The 17342-nt window shown below is 34.7% G+C and overlaps 2 protein-coding genes across 2 annotated transcripts; one reads left to right on the forward strand and one right to left on the reverse strand.

The window, feature by feature from the left end:
- Window positions 1-1524: 1524 nt before the first annotated feature.
- LOC138317819 (uncharacterized) lies at window positions 1525-10443 on the forward strand. Its single transcript, XM_069259733.1, has 4 exons — window positions 1525-1667; window positions 2727-2934; window positions 3431-3757; window positions 10296-10443. Exons 1-4 carry the CDS (start codon window positions 1637-1639, stop codon window positions 10363-10365), a joined length of 636 nt encoding a protein of 211 aa, XP_069115834.1. The 5' UTR covers window positions 1525-1636; the 3' UTR covers window positions 10366-10443.
- Window positions 10444-10991: 548 nt separating this feature from the next.
- LOC138317818 (uncharacterized) lies at window positions 10992-16849 on the reverse strand. Its single transcript, XM_069259732.1, has 4 exons — window positions 16422-16849; window positions 12915-13004; window positions 12136-12283; window positions 10992-11548 (listed from the first exon to the last, which is right to left on the reverse strand). The coding sequence occupies exons 1-4, from the start codon at window positions 16755-16757 to the stop codon at window positions 11289-11291; spliced, it is 834 nt and encodes a 277-aa protein (XP_069115833.1). The 5' UTR covers window positions 16758-16849; the 3' UTR covers window positions 10992-11288.
- Window positions 16850-17342: the final 493 nt, after the last annotated feature.

The following is a 17342-nucleotide window of genomic DNA, read 5'->3' on the forward strand; positions in this document are numbered from 1 at the left end:
ATTTTCGCCGACTGAAATTTTCTAAAAATGCTTATTTGAAAGAAAAAAGGGTCCTCCTGTACATTTTTCGTACTTCATTCTAGAAAATTTTCCGCTGCGCGGCGCATTTCCTAAAACGTTCAAGCACATAATGTCAAACCTTAAATAGTAAAAATTCAATACACACAAACTAGACTAAAATGTCCATCAAGGGATTCTATGTACTATTTAAAAAAATGTCTCTTAAAAGATCAATTTGTCTTAGCTAGAAAATTATTCATTTTTTTTATGTTACACAACAATGTGCCGATGGTGTGAAGCCGGTGTATTCAGATCGAGTAGGGTTGCATAATGTTATGACGACACAATTATCATTTCTAAATGCAGGTAGCTTTAAATAAAAAAACTACCATGTTCAGAACGCTTTATAATCATTAAAATACATCGTAAAACTCATCTCAGTCATTCTAAATCGCAATTTTTTTCCCGGGGAGACCCCCGGACCCGATAACACCAAATTCTCGCGCCTTTGGGCGCTCGCAAATTCATCGAAATGCATCGTAAAACTCATTTAAGCCATTCTAAATCATAATATTTTTCCCGGGGGAGGCCCCGGACCCCCCAAACACCAAAATCTCGCGCTTTCGGGCACTCGCAAAATCATCAAAATACATTGTAAAACTCATCTCAGCCATGCTGAATTACAATATTTTTCCCCGGGGGTCACCTTCAGACCCCTTAACCACCGACGCTGTGTAGTACACCTCTACTCATATTATCCAGTCTTCTTCTAAAACTTAATTTAATAAGCTTAAAATAAAGCTTAAAGTATAATTTATCGTCAATTAGTTCCACCTTCCGATAATTATGACTAGCAGACGGTAAATCTTTTTTTTTTTTTTTTTTTTTTTTTTGCAATTAATTTTGAGTATAATCGCATGAGAGCGGTGCCATTGTTGATAGGATACATAGTAAACAAAACCCTGTGATGGTACGGTAATGTAGTAATTACTTCACTGGTGGATTGAATACGCAGATTTCTGTAAAACCACGACTATAGCGAAAATAAACCACCAGTATGTCATTTCGTCAATGTAAGTTGCTTAGAATGACTACAAAATAGACATCATACTAAATTTATTAACCCTTTACATCTTACAAGTAAAGATTTTGAATTCTTTAAAACAAATCGTCTTAGTTTTGTGCTAATGTGAATGAAGAATGGTCGAGCAGAACCAACTTAATTTTGGAAAACTTTCTTTATATTTAATTTACGAATTTTGTACAATTTACCTGTAACACATTAAAGTTCCTGAATACCAGGTATGGAGCGTCTGGCTTTATCGTGTCCTCATACAGAGGTCAGGGACGTTTGAAACATGAAGGTAAGATATGGAATATATACCAGTCACGGAGAGTATGTCGATACCACCACGATTGTGACGAACTTCAACTACTTACAGAGTTTCTTATTAAATGTGTTACATCACAAGATCTTTTAGTCATGAAGGAGTATGACGTTTTAATAGTCTTGGCCTGTTATCATTCTTACTGGTTCTATATTAATCTGGTTACGATCAAGTGTGAAGGTCTCTATAAACACGACCCATAGAGATAGGCTTCGTACTAGTCACGCAGATACCATTACACTATCAACATGTTCTACTGGATGCTTACCGCTATATCTTGTAAGTTTGACTTCCATATCGAGGTTTTAAATCAATATGGGGACTAAAACATAAAATATTTACTTTATAAAATATGTGTTTTTGAAGCAGTATGAACATTATCAGTAGCTTGGGTTCAGACATTTACTGTTTCTCATGTTGGATGTGGAATTGGCTTTTTTACGAGTCGTCTTCCTGTTGGTGAATTCATCTCTGCATTCTTTTTATTTGCATATAACGCTTGTTAGAATTTCAACGGTTCAAATTCAAATTTTTTTATTACTTTACGCTTAACAGCCCATCAGTACACTGTTACAGAAAAATAAGAAAAAAATATATTTTAGAACTTAAGCCCAAACAACGTAATCGACATTACGATGAACGGAAATTTATCTTATCAAGGTATGTTAGCTTTCTTTTAGGATTTTAAACAATATTTTAAAGTGGTTTTTACATGTATGACAAGTTGTTACTGGAGATGACATTTCCGACAATAATGGGTTGTAAGATGTAGCAATATTAATCATACCGTTTCACGGTCTCATATATAAGGCAATAGGCTTGTGTTGATTTCGTATACTAGATATTTTATAACTCATTGTCGACAATTGTCTCTTTTATAACTCACTGTCGACATTTGTCTCTTTTATAACTCATTGTCGACAATTGTCTCTTTTATAACTCATTGTCGACAATTGTCTCATATGATAGATATTTTATAACTCATTGTCTACATTAGTCTTTTTTATAACTCACTGTCGACATTTGTCTCATATGATAGATAATTCATAACTCATTGTCGACATTTGTCTCTTTTATAACTCATTGCCGACATTTGTCTCATATGATAGATATTTTAAAACTCATTGTCGACATTTGTCTCGTATGGTCTGGAGTGCAATGTCCTGTAGTCATTTGCCGAAGTCCGTCGATTTTTCTAAATTACACCATGCTGTAATCTAATATCAGAGAATGGATCAAATATTCCGGTAGCAATCATTTCTCGATCGTTACCATTGCTGTACCCAAAAGAGTGAAACTTTCTTAACTGTATACAAGCTAATCTGTCTGTTCCTCCAGTGACCTTGGCTGGGGGGCAGCATCACCATGGACACGGCCACGAGTACCATACGGCCAGTCCAGACCAAGTACAGGGCGAGTTGGACCACCTGACCTCACATTTTGGGGACCATCTTTGTATCGACCTTCTTTTGCTGGACTGCAGGAATCATCATGCTCATGCGGACGAACAGATATGCGGCTCGGATGGACGAACATATGCAAATCAGTAAGTAAAAGTTAGACCTATAGATATGACCCTGAGGCTGTGAATCGACCTAATATTTCATCAGGTTGTGAAATCCGCAAGAATGGGACCTCTTAGAGTTGAGTTTTTATAGTGATGTTAGCTGACAAGAACAGTTGTATGCCGGTCACTATTTTGGACTGTTGGTCAACAAGTTATTCTGCCTTATCTAAAATAATCAAAGATATGTCAAAACTACATTCACATTATCATTAATGTCATGATCGAATCTTATTATGATTAAGTAGCATTTAGGAGAAGTTAGGATAAAATAAGAAAGCAATCTCAATCAAAATGCAATCCCCATTAATACAAGTGTTGGTCGTACCCTGGGTGAGTCACAATGAAATAATCAGCGATTAGGTCATGATGTGGCAACAAAGTCTTTCGAAAGTAATCCTTTTAACTCTGCTTTATTCGAACCATTATGTAGAAATACAAGTCATTGCAATGGGAAACTGACATGTCCATTTTACAGCTGTTACTTTGTGCATGCTACATGTATGTTCGAAGATCTGATCGTCAGTGCACATGGTCCATGTGTACTAACCAGCGATAAACCATCCACTGTGATGCCCACCACTGCCATGCCCGTAGTCGCTGGTTCTACCATGCAGCCCACCGCCATACCGGGTTCGACTATGATGCCAACAACTGCCAGTACAATGATGACGATGATGTCGACAACTGTCAAATCCTCTTCACAAGTGATTCAGTCGGTCTTCTGTCAGAACAAGGACTCCATCAAGTGTGACCTCCAGATTCTATTTGTGTGTGGCTCTAATGGCAATCTTTACCCCAACCAGTAAGTATACATTCTATCTATAGACCACATACAAAGTGTAAAATTATATGGATATATCATAAACATAGACCAGTCAGGAAGTATTTATCTTAACTACAAACCTGTACCTCTGTGTATATACCCTAACCACAGACCAGTCAGGAAGTATTTATCTTAACTACAAACCTATACGTCTGTGTATATACCCTAAGTACAGACCAGTCAGGAAATATTTATCTTAACTACAAACATGTAAGTCTGTGTATATACCCTAACCATAGACCAGTCAGGAAGTATTTATCTAAACTACAAACCTATACGTCTGTGTATATATCCTAACCATAGACAAGTCAGGAAGTATTTATCTTAACTACAAACCTGTAAATCTGTGTATATACCCTAACCATTGACCAGTCAGGAGATATTTATCTTAACTACAAACCTGTACGTCTGTGTATATACCCTAACCACAGACCAGACAGGAAATATTTGTCTTAACTACAAACCTATAGTCTGTGTATATACCCTAACCATTGACCAGTCAGGAGATATTTATCTTAACTACAAACCTGTACGTCTGTGTATATACCCTAACCACAGACCAGTCAGGAAATATTTATCTTAACCATAGGTATTTAGCACGCTGATAAGTCAAAGACCCACTATAGACTAATATATAGAGAAAGGTAAGGAACTCCTCCGTGACGCAAAATTGGGTAATTTAGTTCAAAGTGTTGTAAAAAAATATCCAGACCAGATATTTCAACGGCTTTGGTCTTAATTGAAAGTTAAGATGTTACACTTCACGACGATAACAAGAAATCTTACTGAACTTGTCTACTTTATTCACAAACAGCCTCGAAACTTGAAAAATTGACGAATTTCCGTTAGTCGGACACGATCGAGAACATTTTTACAAAAGAAAATGTCTATTCGCTACACTGAAAACACGGCAGCCTACAATTACCGGCTTTGACATAAACAAACAACAGGTGAAAACAAATGTATTTACTTGTTTGACGGTTCGTTCAAATCCCCCTCTCGTGGTCCTTATGTCGTTTTTCAGCGTTAATAGTTATCCGGGTCAGGTTGACTGCCATTTTGCCACTATCTTGAAAGTTATGTAAAGCCTAATCTCATTGGTCGGTTGGTTTTAGCTTCACGGAGGAGTTCCTTACCTTTCTCTATATATTAGTCTATAGTGGGTCTTTGACTTATCAGCGTGCTAAATACCTATGTCTTAACTACAAACCTGTAAATCTGTGTAATATATATCCTAACCACAGGCCAGTCAGGAATTACTTTTTTTAGTTACAAACATTAAATTTGTGTTTATCTGTTTGTAAGATAGTATTACGTATCGCTAGCTGTCAATCAACAATCCGGTTACCACACGTGACTAAATTTTGTATTGTGTATAATACGACATTGAAAATGTACACGAGCGTTTGCGAGGACGTGTCGTGGCTACATACTGCCTGGCAGTCGGTCAATTATCCTCTGTTTTATCTAGTGATATGTTGTATGCCTATAAATCACGTCTTAGGTGCAGTTGAACATGATGTTAATATAAATTGTGTATGCATCATAGATAACCTTTGGTATTACTTTTGACACATAAATTGTTGTGTAGTTCGTAATTTGACAAAGATTCATAAATAATATCCACAAGGTCCGAGCATATTTCTGCCACTAAATTACCATGTCATTATATTAATAAGTGTCGACAGAAGGTACTTCCAGCATTTGTATGACCGGATGTAACAGATAACAAGAAAAAGATTGTTTCTGTCCTGTTACTGTTAGGCCATGGGCTAGGAGGGTCCCACATGCACCCCCCCCTAAACCTCCGAACCAATATTTTTCTTACGCCTTATGACCCACTGATCACAAATCAAAATGTTAACATTGCATAAGTTGGGATGAACTTCCGGTTATGACGTCATCAAGATGGCCGCCATCTCAAATTTCACTAAAAAATGAAAAATAGTCATTACATTGACATTTTTCAACCGAAGTAGACAAATGAGGTATCAAAATGACCACAATAGAACACGAAAAACACATCAGGACCAAATAACCAAATATATATAGTGATTTTTACGCAGGAAGGATTTTAAGCTCAAAAATGGTAATTTTTTAGTAAATGTTTCATATTTTGCTTGACGCAACAAAAACGTTTTCCAACCGCAAACTATTATTTCTAATTAGTTTTTTGTCCACTTATAAATCAGTTTAAACAAAGACAAGAAAAAAAACAATGTTAACATTGTATAAGTTCCGGTTATGACGTCATCAAAATGGCCGCCATCACGAATTTCACTAAAAAAAAAAAATATTCATAACATTGACATTTTTCAACTGAAGTAGACAAATGAGGTATCAAAATGACCACAATAGAACAACAAATACATATCAGTACCTAATCATCCAATATATGTAGCGATTTGTACGTAGGAAATGAATAAATAAGATTTCAAGCTCAAAAATGGTAATTTTTCAGCAAATTTTTCATATTTGTCTTCAGGAAGCAAAAATGTTTTCCAACAATTATTATTGATCGTAATCAGTTATTTGATCTCTTGTCAATGAGTAAAAACACCAACAAAATATATAGAAATGCAAAAAAGAATTATTGTTATACCATCATTTGGTTTACAAAGCATCACCGTTTGCGTATACAGGTCATATGATAGTGTATTTTTTCCCAAACCGCCGAGACTACAGTTTCCTGGCGTCTTAGAATTTCCTGAATATAAAAGTGGCTACTGAAAATTTAAATCTTAACAAAGAATTTTAGGTTGGCTGAATATCTAAGTGGGACTTCAAAATAATTCAATAGCGATGAGCTGATGAGCTGATGTGACATTACATTACCGGGTTGTCATCGTGGTTGTAGCTTGTAAACCGTCCATGGCCAGAGTTAACATCAGTGTCATGTAGGAGCTCTTCCTGTTTCCAACCTAGTGATTCAAATATCGTATATGATGTTCCAGACTATCAGATCCACATTCTGCGAAGGTTTGAGCTGGTTCTCCTTATTTCGTATGAAGCACAATTCCTCATTCTTGTGAACCTTCAGTGACCATAGATGGCACAGGTGGATTCTTTGAGGTCATAAATGAGGTCTGCAGTGAAGAAGTTCCACTATTTTAGTCATTAATGAATGGTACTTCATACAAATTATGGAGCTATGTGCTAAGGAGAACCAATTCCACTATTCGAATAATGTGGATCTGGTGTAGTTTCCATTATGCCGAAGAAGTCTGGAAAAGTATATACGATATGTTAGAATCTGAGGGAGATCCCACATCTCCGAACCTATTGTTCCTGATATGAACTCTGGCCAAGGATGGGTTATGAAAGATGACAGGCTAGAACAACACTGGTAATGTACTGTCACATCAGCTCATCGACAGTGAAGACAACGCTATGGCTTTCGACGAATTTGATACTGATATCTCGATTATTCTGATAATTTGGACTACCAGCTACCAGACATGCCGAGTCTCTTCAGTGGATGGAGCAGTGAGGTGAGATAGCACGTACAATGATAATGGTTATCATTAAGAACCAGTGAAAGAAATATGTGACAGAGTGGAATTGCACAGTAAAATCAATTAAGAACCAGTGAAAGAAATATGTGACCTGTATGCTGTGTAACAATAATTTTATATACCTAACGTTCATAGACCCAGTTCATGAAATAATTATCTTAAACTACAAACCATGTAGCGTCCTGTGTATATACCCTAAACCATAGACCAGTCAGGAAGTATTTATCTAAACTACAAACCTATACGTCTGTGTATATATCCTAACCATAGACAAGTCAGGAAGTATTTATCTTAACTACAAACCTGTACGTCTGTGTATATACCCTAACCACAGACCAGTCAGGAAATATTTATCTTAACTACAAACCTGTAAGTCTGTGTATATACCCTAACCATAGACCAGTCAGGAAGTATTTATCTTAACTACAAACCTATACGTCTGTGTATATACCCTAACCATTGACCAGTCAGGAAGTATTTATCTTAACTACAAACCTGTAAATCTGTGTAATATATATCCTAACCACAGGCCAGTCAGGAATTACTTTTTTTAGTTACAAACATTAAATTTGTGTTTATCTGTTTGTAAGATAGTATTACGTATCGCTAGCTGTCAATCAACAATCCGGTTACCACACGTGACTAAATTTTGTATTGTGTATAATACGACATTGAAAATGTACACGAGCGTTTGCGAGGACGTGTCGTGGCTACATACTGCCTGGCAGTCGGTCAATTATCCTCTGTTTTATCAAGTGATATGTTGTATGCCTATAAATCACGTCTTAGGTGCAGTTGAACATGATGTTAATATAAATTGTGTATGCATCATAGATAACCTTTGGTATTACTTTTGACACGTAAATTGTTGTGTAGTTCGTAATTTGACAAAGATTCATAAATAATATCCACAAGGTCCGAGCATATTTCTGCCACTAAATTACCATGTCATTATATTAATAAGTGTCGACAGAAGGTACTTCCAGCATTTGTATGACCGGATGTAACAGATAACAAGAAAAAGATTGTTTCTGTCCATGGCCTATGTAGGCAAATTTGATTTAATTACTTCCAATTCCGTACGAGTTGTCTTTCTTCGTCCATTCAAGTATTTTGTTGTTTCTATTTGGATTCTGGGTATTACCCATGATGCTTTTGGTATTGGTTAAGACACGAAAAACGTGCTCGTGTACAGAGTAACAGAGTAAGTTATTTTCCCGTCCCATGTCAGATTGTTTGATAATTGTAGTTGTGTGATATTTACGCATGTTGTTAGAATTTTGCAACTGTAATTCTGCAGATAAGTTTACACGGTGAAGCGGCCAATGTGCTATTTTTAGAATGTTGATATCTGAAGGCCCAAAAGCATAGCGTTGTAGGTTTTTATGACAATTACATTGAATACTAAGCTTTATATGTATTGTATACATAGGTTTGATATCTTGGCAGTATTCTCACATTACATTAGACATTGGGTAATAAATTCTTGACATTTTAATTCAATTTAAAATAGGATATTAACCCAGTGTGATGTTCTTTGGTGTTAAACGTTATTTACTTTTTTAATTCATAACGAAGTCAGTTTTGACAACAGGACTTAAGTTTATTGGAAGATATATATGTACAGTAGTCATGTTGATTATACAGATTTGCAACAATAATAAATGTAAGTTTTGATAAGCAGTGTTTGAATAGCTAGGTAGCCAGAGTCAGCACTTGGCAATTATATTGGCAATTTTGGATATTTTGGCAAATTTTGGCAAATCTTGGCAATTTTGTCAAATTTAGCATTACTGTCTAGAAATGTATGTACATTTTACTGACAATTAGTTTATTGTATTTTGTAGATTTTCACCTTCCTCTTGGGAGTTTGTGCAATCATGAATAAAGAGTTTGTTGAAACTGTACAGTTTCTGATGCGACGTCGTTTTTAGCTCGCCTATTCGAAGAATAGGGGGAGCTAATGTTGTCACCCCGGCGTCGGCGTCAGCGTTGGCGTCCCATTTCACGTTAAAGTTTTTGAGCAAGTTTCTGTTTCGTCAATTGTTTAAGCTTAAGTCATCATAAATGTTAATGATTTTATTTTTCTAATGTGTATGGATGCTGAACGTGATAATACAACCAATTTGGGGGCCTTTAGGTTTTTTTTGAGTCTGTTAATTTGTCATATTTCCATGTTAAAGTTGTTGAGCAAGTTACTATTTTCTCTATTGTTTAAGCTTCAGTCATCATAAATGTTTATGATTTCATTTTCCTAATGTGTATGGATGCTGCACGTGATAATACAACCAATTTGGGGTCCTTTAGGTTTTTTTTGAGTCTGTTAATTTGTCATATTTCCATGTTAAAGTTTTTGAGCAAGTTTCTATTTTGTCTATTGTTTAAGCTTAAGTCATCATAAATGTTTATGATTTTATTTTCCTAATGTGTATGGATGCTGAACGTGATAATACAACCAATTAGGGGCCCTTTAGGTTTTTTTGAGTCTGTTAATTTGTCATATTTCCATGTTAAAGTTTTTGAGCAAGTTTCTATTTTGTCTATTGTTTAAGCTTAAGTCATCATAAATGTTTATGATTTTATTTTCCTAATGTGTATGGATGCTGAACGTGATAATACAACCAATTAGGGGCCCTTTAGGTTTTTTTTGAGTCTGTTAATTTGTCATATTTCCATGTTTAAATAATATAGACTGAGGGCACTGCTTGATGTTTTTAAATAGTAGATACTTGAACATCAATTCTTCTGAATAGGCGAGCTTCGCTGTTCTCCAACAGCTCTTGTTTCCTATCACAATGCCTACCACTCATACAATGTAGCACGTGTCATATCTGTTTTCATCCTAAATTCTATGCGGAACAAGATGTTTACCAATCTTTTTTCTTTTGTAAAATACATCATTTGCGTTTAAAATAATACATTAAAGTGTTTCGAACAGTTTTCTACACAATATTATATTTTGGCAATGATAACACGAAATATATGAAGTATGTTTGTTTCAGATGTGAGCTATCCAAAGCGGCCTGTGATGATACTTCCTTAGTCAAGGTAGACATTTCCATGTGCCCCTAGAACAAGGCTGTCAAACACTGCAGTTCATCACATATATTATAGTTTTATCAGAATAAAAAGACATATGCTTGTTGTGAATTTTTATAAAAGGTTATCTACCCGTATTGACAAAGAGGTCAAGATCACATAACCAAAACGTTATTGTGTAAGCATTATTTTCCATATGTTGCTTGCATATATCTGTCTTAATGTGAAATTCTATACTAAATTAACTAACTTAGAAAACCATTGGTCATCGCGAACTACAGATAAACGACTTAAGGCCGTATATCAATACCATGGCTACTGCCGATCGTCCGTTGATTTTTATTTGTTCCTCGTGTAGTCGAAAGACATATGTTTTACTGGTCTAACGTCTTAATAATAACCAGGAAATGTAAGTACTACATGTATGCGCAAGGTCTGTGGGTTGGAGGCATCGACTGACGGTCAGTGCCTGGGAACTGCCTACGTAAAATTCAAACTCGCAATCTAGAACGGAGGGAATGAGATTGGTAATGTGTCATGACGTCGTAACCACTTGTTCATCGCGGTCCCGATACCTGTCGGGTTCGTCTAAATGGAATAGACGAGCTGATGTTTGCAGTCTTTCGATGATAGTTTTTTAATGTAAAAGAAAAGCGACATTAGTAATTTTGTGCTTTATTCTTTCATGAGATTTACACATGAACAAAATAACAAAAATACTGAATACTCGAAACACAGGTTAGCAAAATATTTATCAGAGGTTTAAGATAATTTTAACAGATTAAAGCAAATAATGCACTAATTAGCCAAATCGTTTCATCTTTTTTTTCTTTTCAGTTAAACTGCTAGTTCGACGTGCGGTTCAACTTACATTAATGAGATATATCAAGGCTTACTGGTATGTGGTCTAGGAGATCTTTTACCATAAGTATACCCTTGTCTATCATCATCAGTTATTATTTAGCTAACATTATAATGTTGTCGTCATACTTTTCCTCTGCAATGGCGTAAACCTTGTCCGACTGGTGGTTCGTGACTTCCTTTTTACATTTAAGTTTACTGTTGACTTGAATAGAGCGGAGACACACCAGAGTCTTTTTAACCAATAGCTTATCATCTCGTTTCCATCTATAGCATTTTTGTGTGTGGATCGTTTTAGCTTCGTATGCGCAAAATCGTTTTAAGCCTGGAAAAGGTCGTAGGGCTTTGATAACGTCTGGACAAAAAGAAAACAAAAACAAGATTAGATTAAAAGTCATTTCTTCTTATTGTTTCAAACATTTAATGACATGTACAAGCACAACTAAAAACTATTAACACAACTTTTACTTTTTCGATCATTGAATTGTTTTGGAAATGACTTGTATTAATTTTCAGCGACTATCTGAAGTATAGCGTGTATGATTATTTTTTTCCATCTGATCGATAACAGAAAGGTCAAACAAAAAATCAGAATTATAAGGCGAAAAAGAAGCTTTGATGAATAGTTTTTTTGCAAGCATTGATGATTTCCAATCTAACTATTTCGTTTAAAGCAATCAAAATACTTTCAATTGACTAATAATCTTCCTAACCGTTTACAAAAAGCATGTACTGAAATTATCAGTAGTAGGGAATCTATACTGGAAGGCCATATTATTCCCTTTTCAGAATTAAACGGAATATTTTAGTTAGAACATCCTCCTTAAATTCAATTATGTTTCAAAATCTACTCTTTAAATGTTTTTATCAAAAATGATGACTTAAGTGATCAAAATATGGCTGTTATTGCCAACATGGTAGAATAAACAGTAGTACACTAACCTGGGTTGTCGAGGTCAAGGTTGTTTTCGCAGTAAAATTCATCTAACCATTTAATTGGAAGTTGTCGACATTTTTCCGGAAGTGATAGATTGATGTAATCGGGTATTGTATCATCTTTTGTGTCATTGCAATCAGCTGGTGTTCTCATCTTAAATTAATATCACATATAATATATGAATTACCATATTTAGACACACGTACTAATGGGCACCATACAACAAGTAATGGGAAAAGACCTTTATTTGTGAATGTGGAATTGAATAACAAAACCTATAAATAGCATTGAACAATGCTATTTATCAAAGCAAAGGCAACACTAAGCCATTAGTAAAGCGATGATTGCTGAAAATAATACGTATCTTGATCTTTCAAAATGAAGTTAGAAATAACTACATTTCGAACGTGAAGTATCTCATTATTTAGGTAAACATTCAATATTTACTTGATATATAGAGAACATCCGACGTTTCTTAATATGATCAACATCGCTTGAGACTAAACATTTTTCTATTTCTCATGTCAACAACTCAACGCTTGTGCAATATTGATAGTTTCAATTACAAGTATCATATACTTTCTTAACATTATTAATCCTACCAAGTAACTTTAGAGTCACCATAAAACTTTAATTTAGTGCCAATACCGTATAACTTTCCGATATAAATAGTTCAGAGGGATCATTATCAACATAGGCATTCACGTGTTAAAATAGGACACAAAAATGTTGACATGACGGCCGTTTTATAACTCTGCATTACCAAATATGTCATTGAGCTTACCGTATATTTCTTAGAGGCATATTTCTCAAAGTCAGCCATATCCTTGATGTAACACACATCCTCTTGTTCAGGTAGGAATATGAACAGGTCCTGGTAACAACATCAACAAGGTTATAATTAATTAATACTGATTAGTGATTACTTACATGTGTGATAGTATTGTGACTGAATAGACAATGACGCGATCACGGATATTTACAATTAAATCCATAATTAATGTCACGTCAAATTAAACTCATTTATTCTCATCGGAAGGAAAATCAAATGAAGCGACTATCAACCTATAGAAAAACGTTATGGCATGATGAGGTATAATAACACAGCCAGAAGTCTTTTAATATTAAAGTATTTAGGTTAAACCATCAGTTACATAAAAGATCACAGAGAGCGATGTTAATGATGATAATAATAACAATAAAAAATAAAACAATCCAAATGGAAAACGACAATTGTGAATATGACATGCAGTGACGTGCCAAATGTCTTTTACATTTTATGACGCGTCGTCAGTAATATACTCGGATGTAATTACAGTTTCTTTCCTCCAACTTTGAACTAGAATCGGAGCTCTTTTGTGTTGTGCAATTTGTAGTGCAGGTAATCGACGAGAAAATGACGCGACGTTAAAAATTGTGACGCTTTTGTCACTGTGTATCGGTTATTGTATTATTGTTCTGTTTATGTCCAGGTATTTTAGTCAGTTCATAGTCAGAGTAAATATATAAATAAGGTATTAGAACAGTGTATATAAACATCTTTATATATGAAAACCGTCTCTTTACTGAATTACAATTGAAATTGCTCAAAGACTTATTGAAACCTTCATTGCGATTGGCTTTTCTACGTGTTTCCATTAAATGCACAATGCAAAAAAAGAAAATAGCATATTACGTTACCGATCTATCTGTGGGGCGATCTAACAACCGTAAAGTTTATAAACGTAAATGGTCATCTCAAAATGCAATATGTGTCAAAATCATTTTCTCAAGCTTTTCATCTTTAATATATGATTTACTTTTTAATGTTTCATTGGCAAACTTGGCTGTCCTTATATATTCATTATTGAATATTTTAATGACATATCTATAATTGCTTTATCTTTTGAGGATTAAGGGCCGTTTTGTACATTTAAAGCAATTAAGAGGATATTTTAAGATATTAAAAAATAATTATTTAAATATCAATGAGTTTGTTATCAAACGGATATTTGTTTGACAAGTATTATTTACATTTCTAAGTAACATTGTGAGTACATTTTATCAGTCGATCACTTTCGAAGCATCGGTGCCAAAACAGCCTGGGGTTGGCTGTTTTGATGTACTTATTACGCATGTTCTAATACCTTTGCCCTCGGGCAGAAACAAAATAGAACAGATCGCTTCCTTTATCTATCGGATATGTGTCTATGCTCTCTGTTGGGTCTCCCACACAAAGGAATCTTACACACTCTGCTGATAAGATGTAAAGATATATCGGTAAAATAGTATCTATTTTAAACTAGCTCGCTTCGTAAATATATGTATATATCACCACATTTGTTTTTCAAAGTAAATTAGCATGCATAATGAAAAGATATTCAGCAGAATTTGTAGCAAGAATAGGAACAAAATTCGGGTCCCATATTCACTCTGCAATTTTACTTTGACAAGATAATCAACTTTGAAAAAATAATGTGTTCGGCCGGGCGGCGAAGTGAGTGAGTGAGTGACTAGAGTTCGCTATTTTCTAAATAAATATATGAAGAGAATACTAGAATAAAAAGAAAAATTCCAATTTGCATATTTTCCCTTGATATAATCTTTTGTTGGACAAAATGAGACTCTCCATTCAAACACATTAATTTTTTTTGAAACATAAGTATTAAAACGTACTTCTTGTATGATACAGATAAGAATGTGTGCACATCTGTGTAAAGTATTTTGACCCCGTCATATCTATGACATATTACACTGAGTTTCCGATTCCACATTTTTAGAATAATATTGACGATGGTTTATTACGAGATTCCTAACATAATTGTTAACTGTAAAATGTAAACCTAAACAAACCAAATACCCCCTGTCAGAATAATCCGAACATACTGCAATAAACTTGGTTTGTAGTATTGTATTTGAGTTCAAAATATGTCTGAAGACTCTTTAGTTTCATTTGAAAACTGGTTTCCACAATGTCGATAATTTGAAGACCCCTATAGGGAACAACCAACTAAATAAAAAAGACCTTCGAAATGGCCCCTGTGTATACAAGAATGAGCCCAGGATAGAATTTTAACCCGGCCGATGATTGGCAGGCTAATTATGAATTTCAATAGTAAAAATGTTTTCTGACAGATAGTTATTTCTAGATAACAATGATATGAATTAGAAATTCATATTGATATTTAGTTTCAAATATTTAATATCAATTTTTAGCTCGCCTATTCGAAGAATAGGGGGAGCTAATGTTGTCACCCCGGCGTCGGCGTCGGCGTCAGGGTTGGCGTCCCATTTCATGTTAAAGTTTTTAAGCAAGTTTCTGTTTCGTCAATTGTTTAAGCTTAATTCATCATAAATGTTTATGATTTTATTTTTCCAATGTGTATGGATGCTGAACGTGATAATACAACCAATTTGGGGCCCTTTAGGGTTTTTTTGAGCTGTTAATTTGTCATATTTCCATGTTAAATTCCTTAGTTTAGGCCCTTAGGTTTTTTGAGTCTGTTAATTTGTCATATTTCCATGTTAAAGTTTTTGAGCAAGTTTCTATTTTGTCAATTGTTTAAGCATAAGTCATCATAAATGTTTATGATTTTATTTTCCTAATGTGTATGGATGCTGAACGTGATAATACAATCAATTTGGGGCCCTTTAGGTTTTTATTTGAGTCTGTTGATTTGTCATATTCCATGTTTAAATAGTAAATACTTGAACATCAACTTCTTCTGAATAGGCGAGCTTTGCTGTTCTCCAACAGCTCTTGTGATAATACACTGTAAATAGGTAGATTATAAAAATATTAGAATTTCAGGATTTTTTAGTGCAAAAAGCGCCTGATTTCAATATAGCTACAATGGTTGGAGTTTGAGCAGAAGGACCCACACTTTTTTTCTATCTAGTGTTATATGAGAACCTGGACTTTAATTATAGAACACAAAAGCTAACTAATATTCCTTTGTTTTAATAATACATTACAAAACTTTAACAAAGTATAACACTGTGGTCTATGTAAAATTATTTAGTTGGTTGTTCTCTGTATAGTTGAAGAAAGTTTAACTAGTTAAGATATTACGGATGATAACAGGTACTGCATTGTAGCTTTTTCGCAAATTCCGTCACCTTTGGAAATAAACGACATTATACTACCAGAATAAATAGAGTTTCGTCGGTGAAATCCTTAACTTACCATGACTTTTTCTACTGTACTATCAGATAAATAGAGTTTCGTCGGTGAAATCCTAAACTTACCATGACTTTATCTATACTGTACTATCAGATAAAAAGAGTTTCATCTGTGAAATCCTAAACTTACCATGACTTTGTCTACTGTTACTTCTGTGGTATATTCCGGGAGCTTTCTCAGAAAATCAATAGGTACGGATTCATCACCATCTAAATCACTGTCCAAGCCTTTAATGGTCGTCCAGTTCCCCGATTCAAAATCCATTTCTGGGATCATTTTCATTCCGGGATACATTTCCATCCCTGGGTTCATTTCCTTTCCAGGTGTCATTTCCATCCCAGCTTTCATTTCCATCCCGGGACCAGATCTCTCGCCATCTGGGTTTACATAGGCATCTAAATATGGTGCTGCCTGAACTCCTAAAATATTGAGAACACACACAAACCAATAGATGTAGGGATCCATTATACCGAGGGTTAGTTCAAAGAGTCATAACCAAAATATGATATGTTTCTCTTAGAAGAAATATTCTCTTTAAAGAATGGATGTGTTATTTGTCCACTCTTATTTGTCATTTACGTCATGGTATAATGTAAACGAAGGCTATCCTTGTTATGTGATTTAATTGCTGCTAATGGATTTAGTATTAGATCCAATTAGTGTTCTGTAATGATAGACTACAGTAATGTCAGACCTCCCGGCAGTTTGTGAGACATACTTCACTACAGTATATACATACATGTATAGGTAAATATTAAAATCAATCAGTCAATCAGTATAAATAAATATAAGTGTAAATCAATATAGAAACATTCTCAGGATGTCAAATGCTAATGTCGTGAGGACGTTTGGAGAAAAACGTTCTCACAACATTGTCAGAATGTCCCCGACGTCGCAACCTAAATAAAACGTTGCCAAAATGTTGTCCGGACGTTATGTGCCCACTGGGATTTCTGTTGTTGCTTCCATTGTTATTGTGAAAACTTAAAACCTACTGTCTAATGCTATGACTGGTAATCACCATAGTGATTACATCATTGATATCAATTG

Source organism: Argopecten irradians, chromosome 3, assembly GCF_041381155.1.
Source record: "Argopecten irradians isolate NY chromosome 3, Ai_NY, whole genome shotgun sequence".
In the NCBI taxonomy this organism is placed as follows: Eukaryota; Metazoa; Mollusca; class Bivalvia; order Pectinida; family Pectinidae; genus Argopecten; species Argopecten irradians.

Coding starts and splice junctions, on each gene's coding strand:
- LOC138317819 (XM_069259733.1), top strand. CDS start 1,637: ATGTTCTACTGGATGCTTACCGCTATATCTT. Junction 2,935..3,430: donor GGACGAACATATGCAAATCA/GTAAGTAAAAGT, acceptor TCCATTTTACAG/CTGTTACTTTGTGCATGCTA. Junction 3,758..10,295: donor GGCAATCTTTACCCCAACCA/GTAAGTATACAT, acceptor TGTTTGTTTCAG/ATGTGAGCTATCCAAAGCGG.
- LOC138317818 (XM_069259732.1), bottom strand. CDS start 16,757: ATGGATCCCTACATCTATTGGTTTGTGTGTGTTCTCAATATTTTAGGA. Junction 13,005..16,421: donor TAACAGTAGACAAAGTCATG/GTAAGTTTAGGA, acceptor TGTTGTTACCAG/GACCTGTTCATATTCCTACC. Junction 11,549..12,135: donor CCTTGACCTCGACAACCCAG/GTTAGTGTACTA, acceptor CTTTTTGTCCAG/ACGTTATCAAAGCCCTACGA.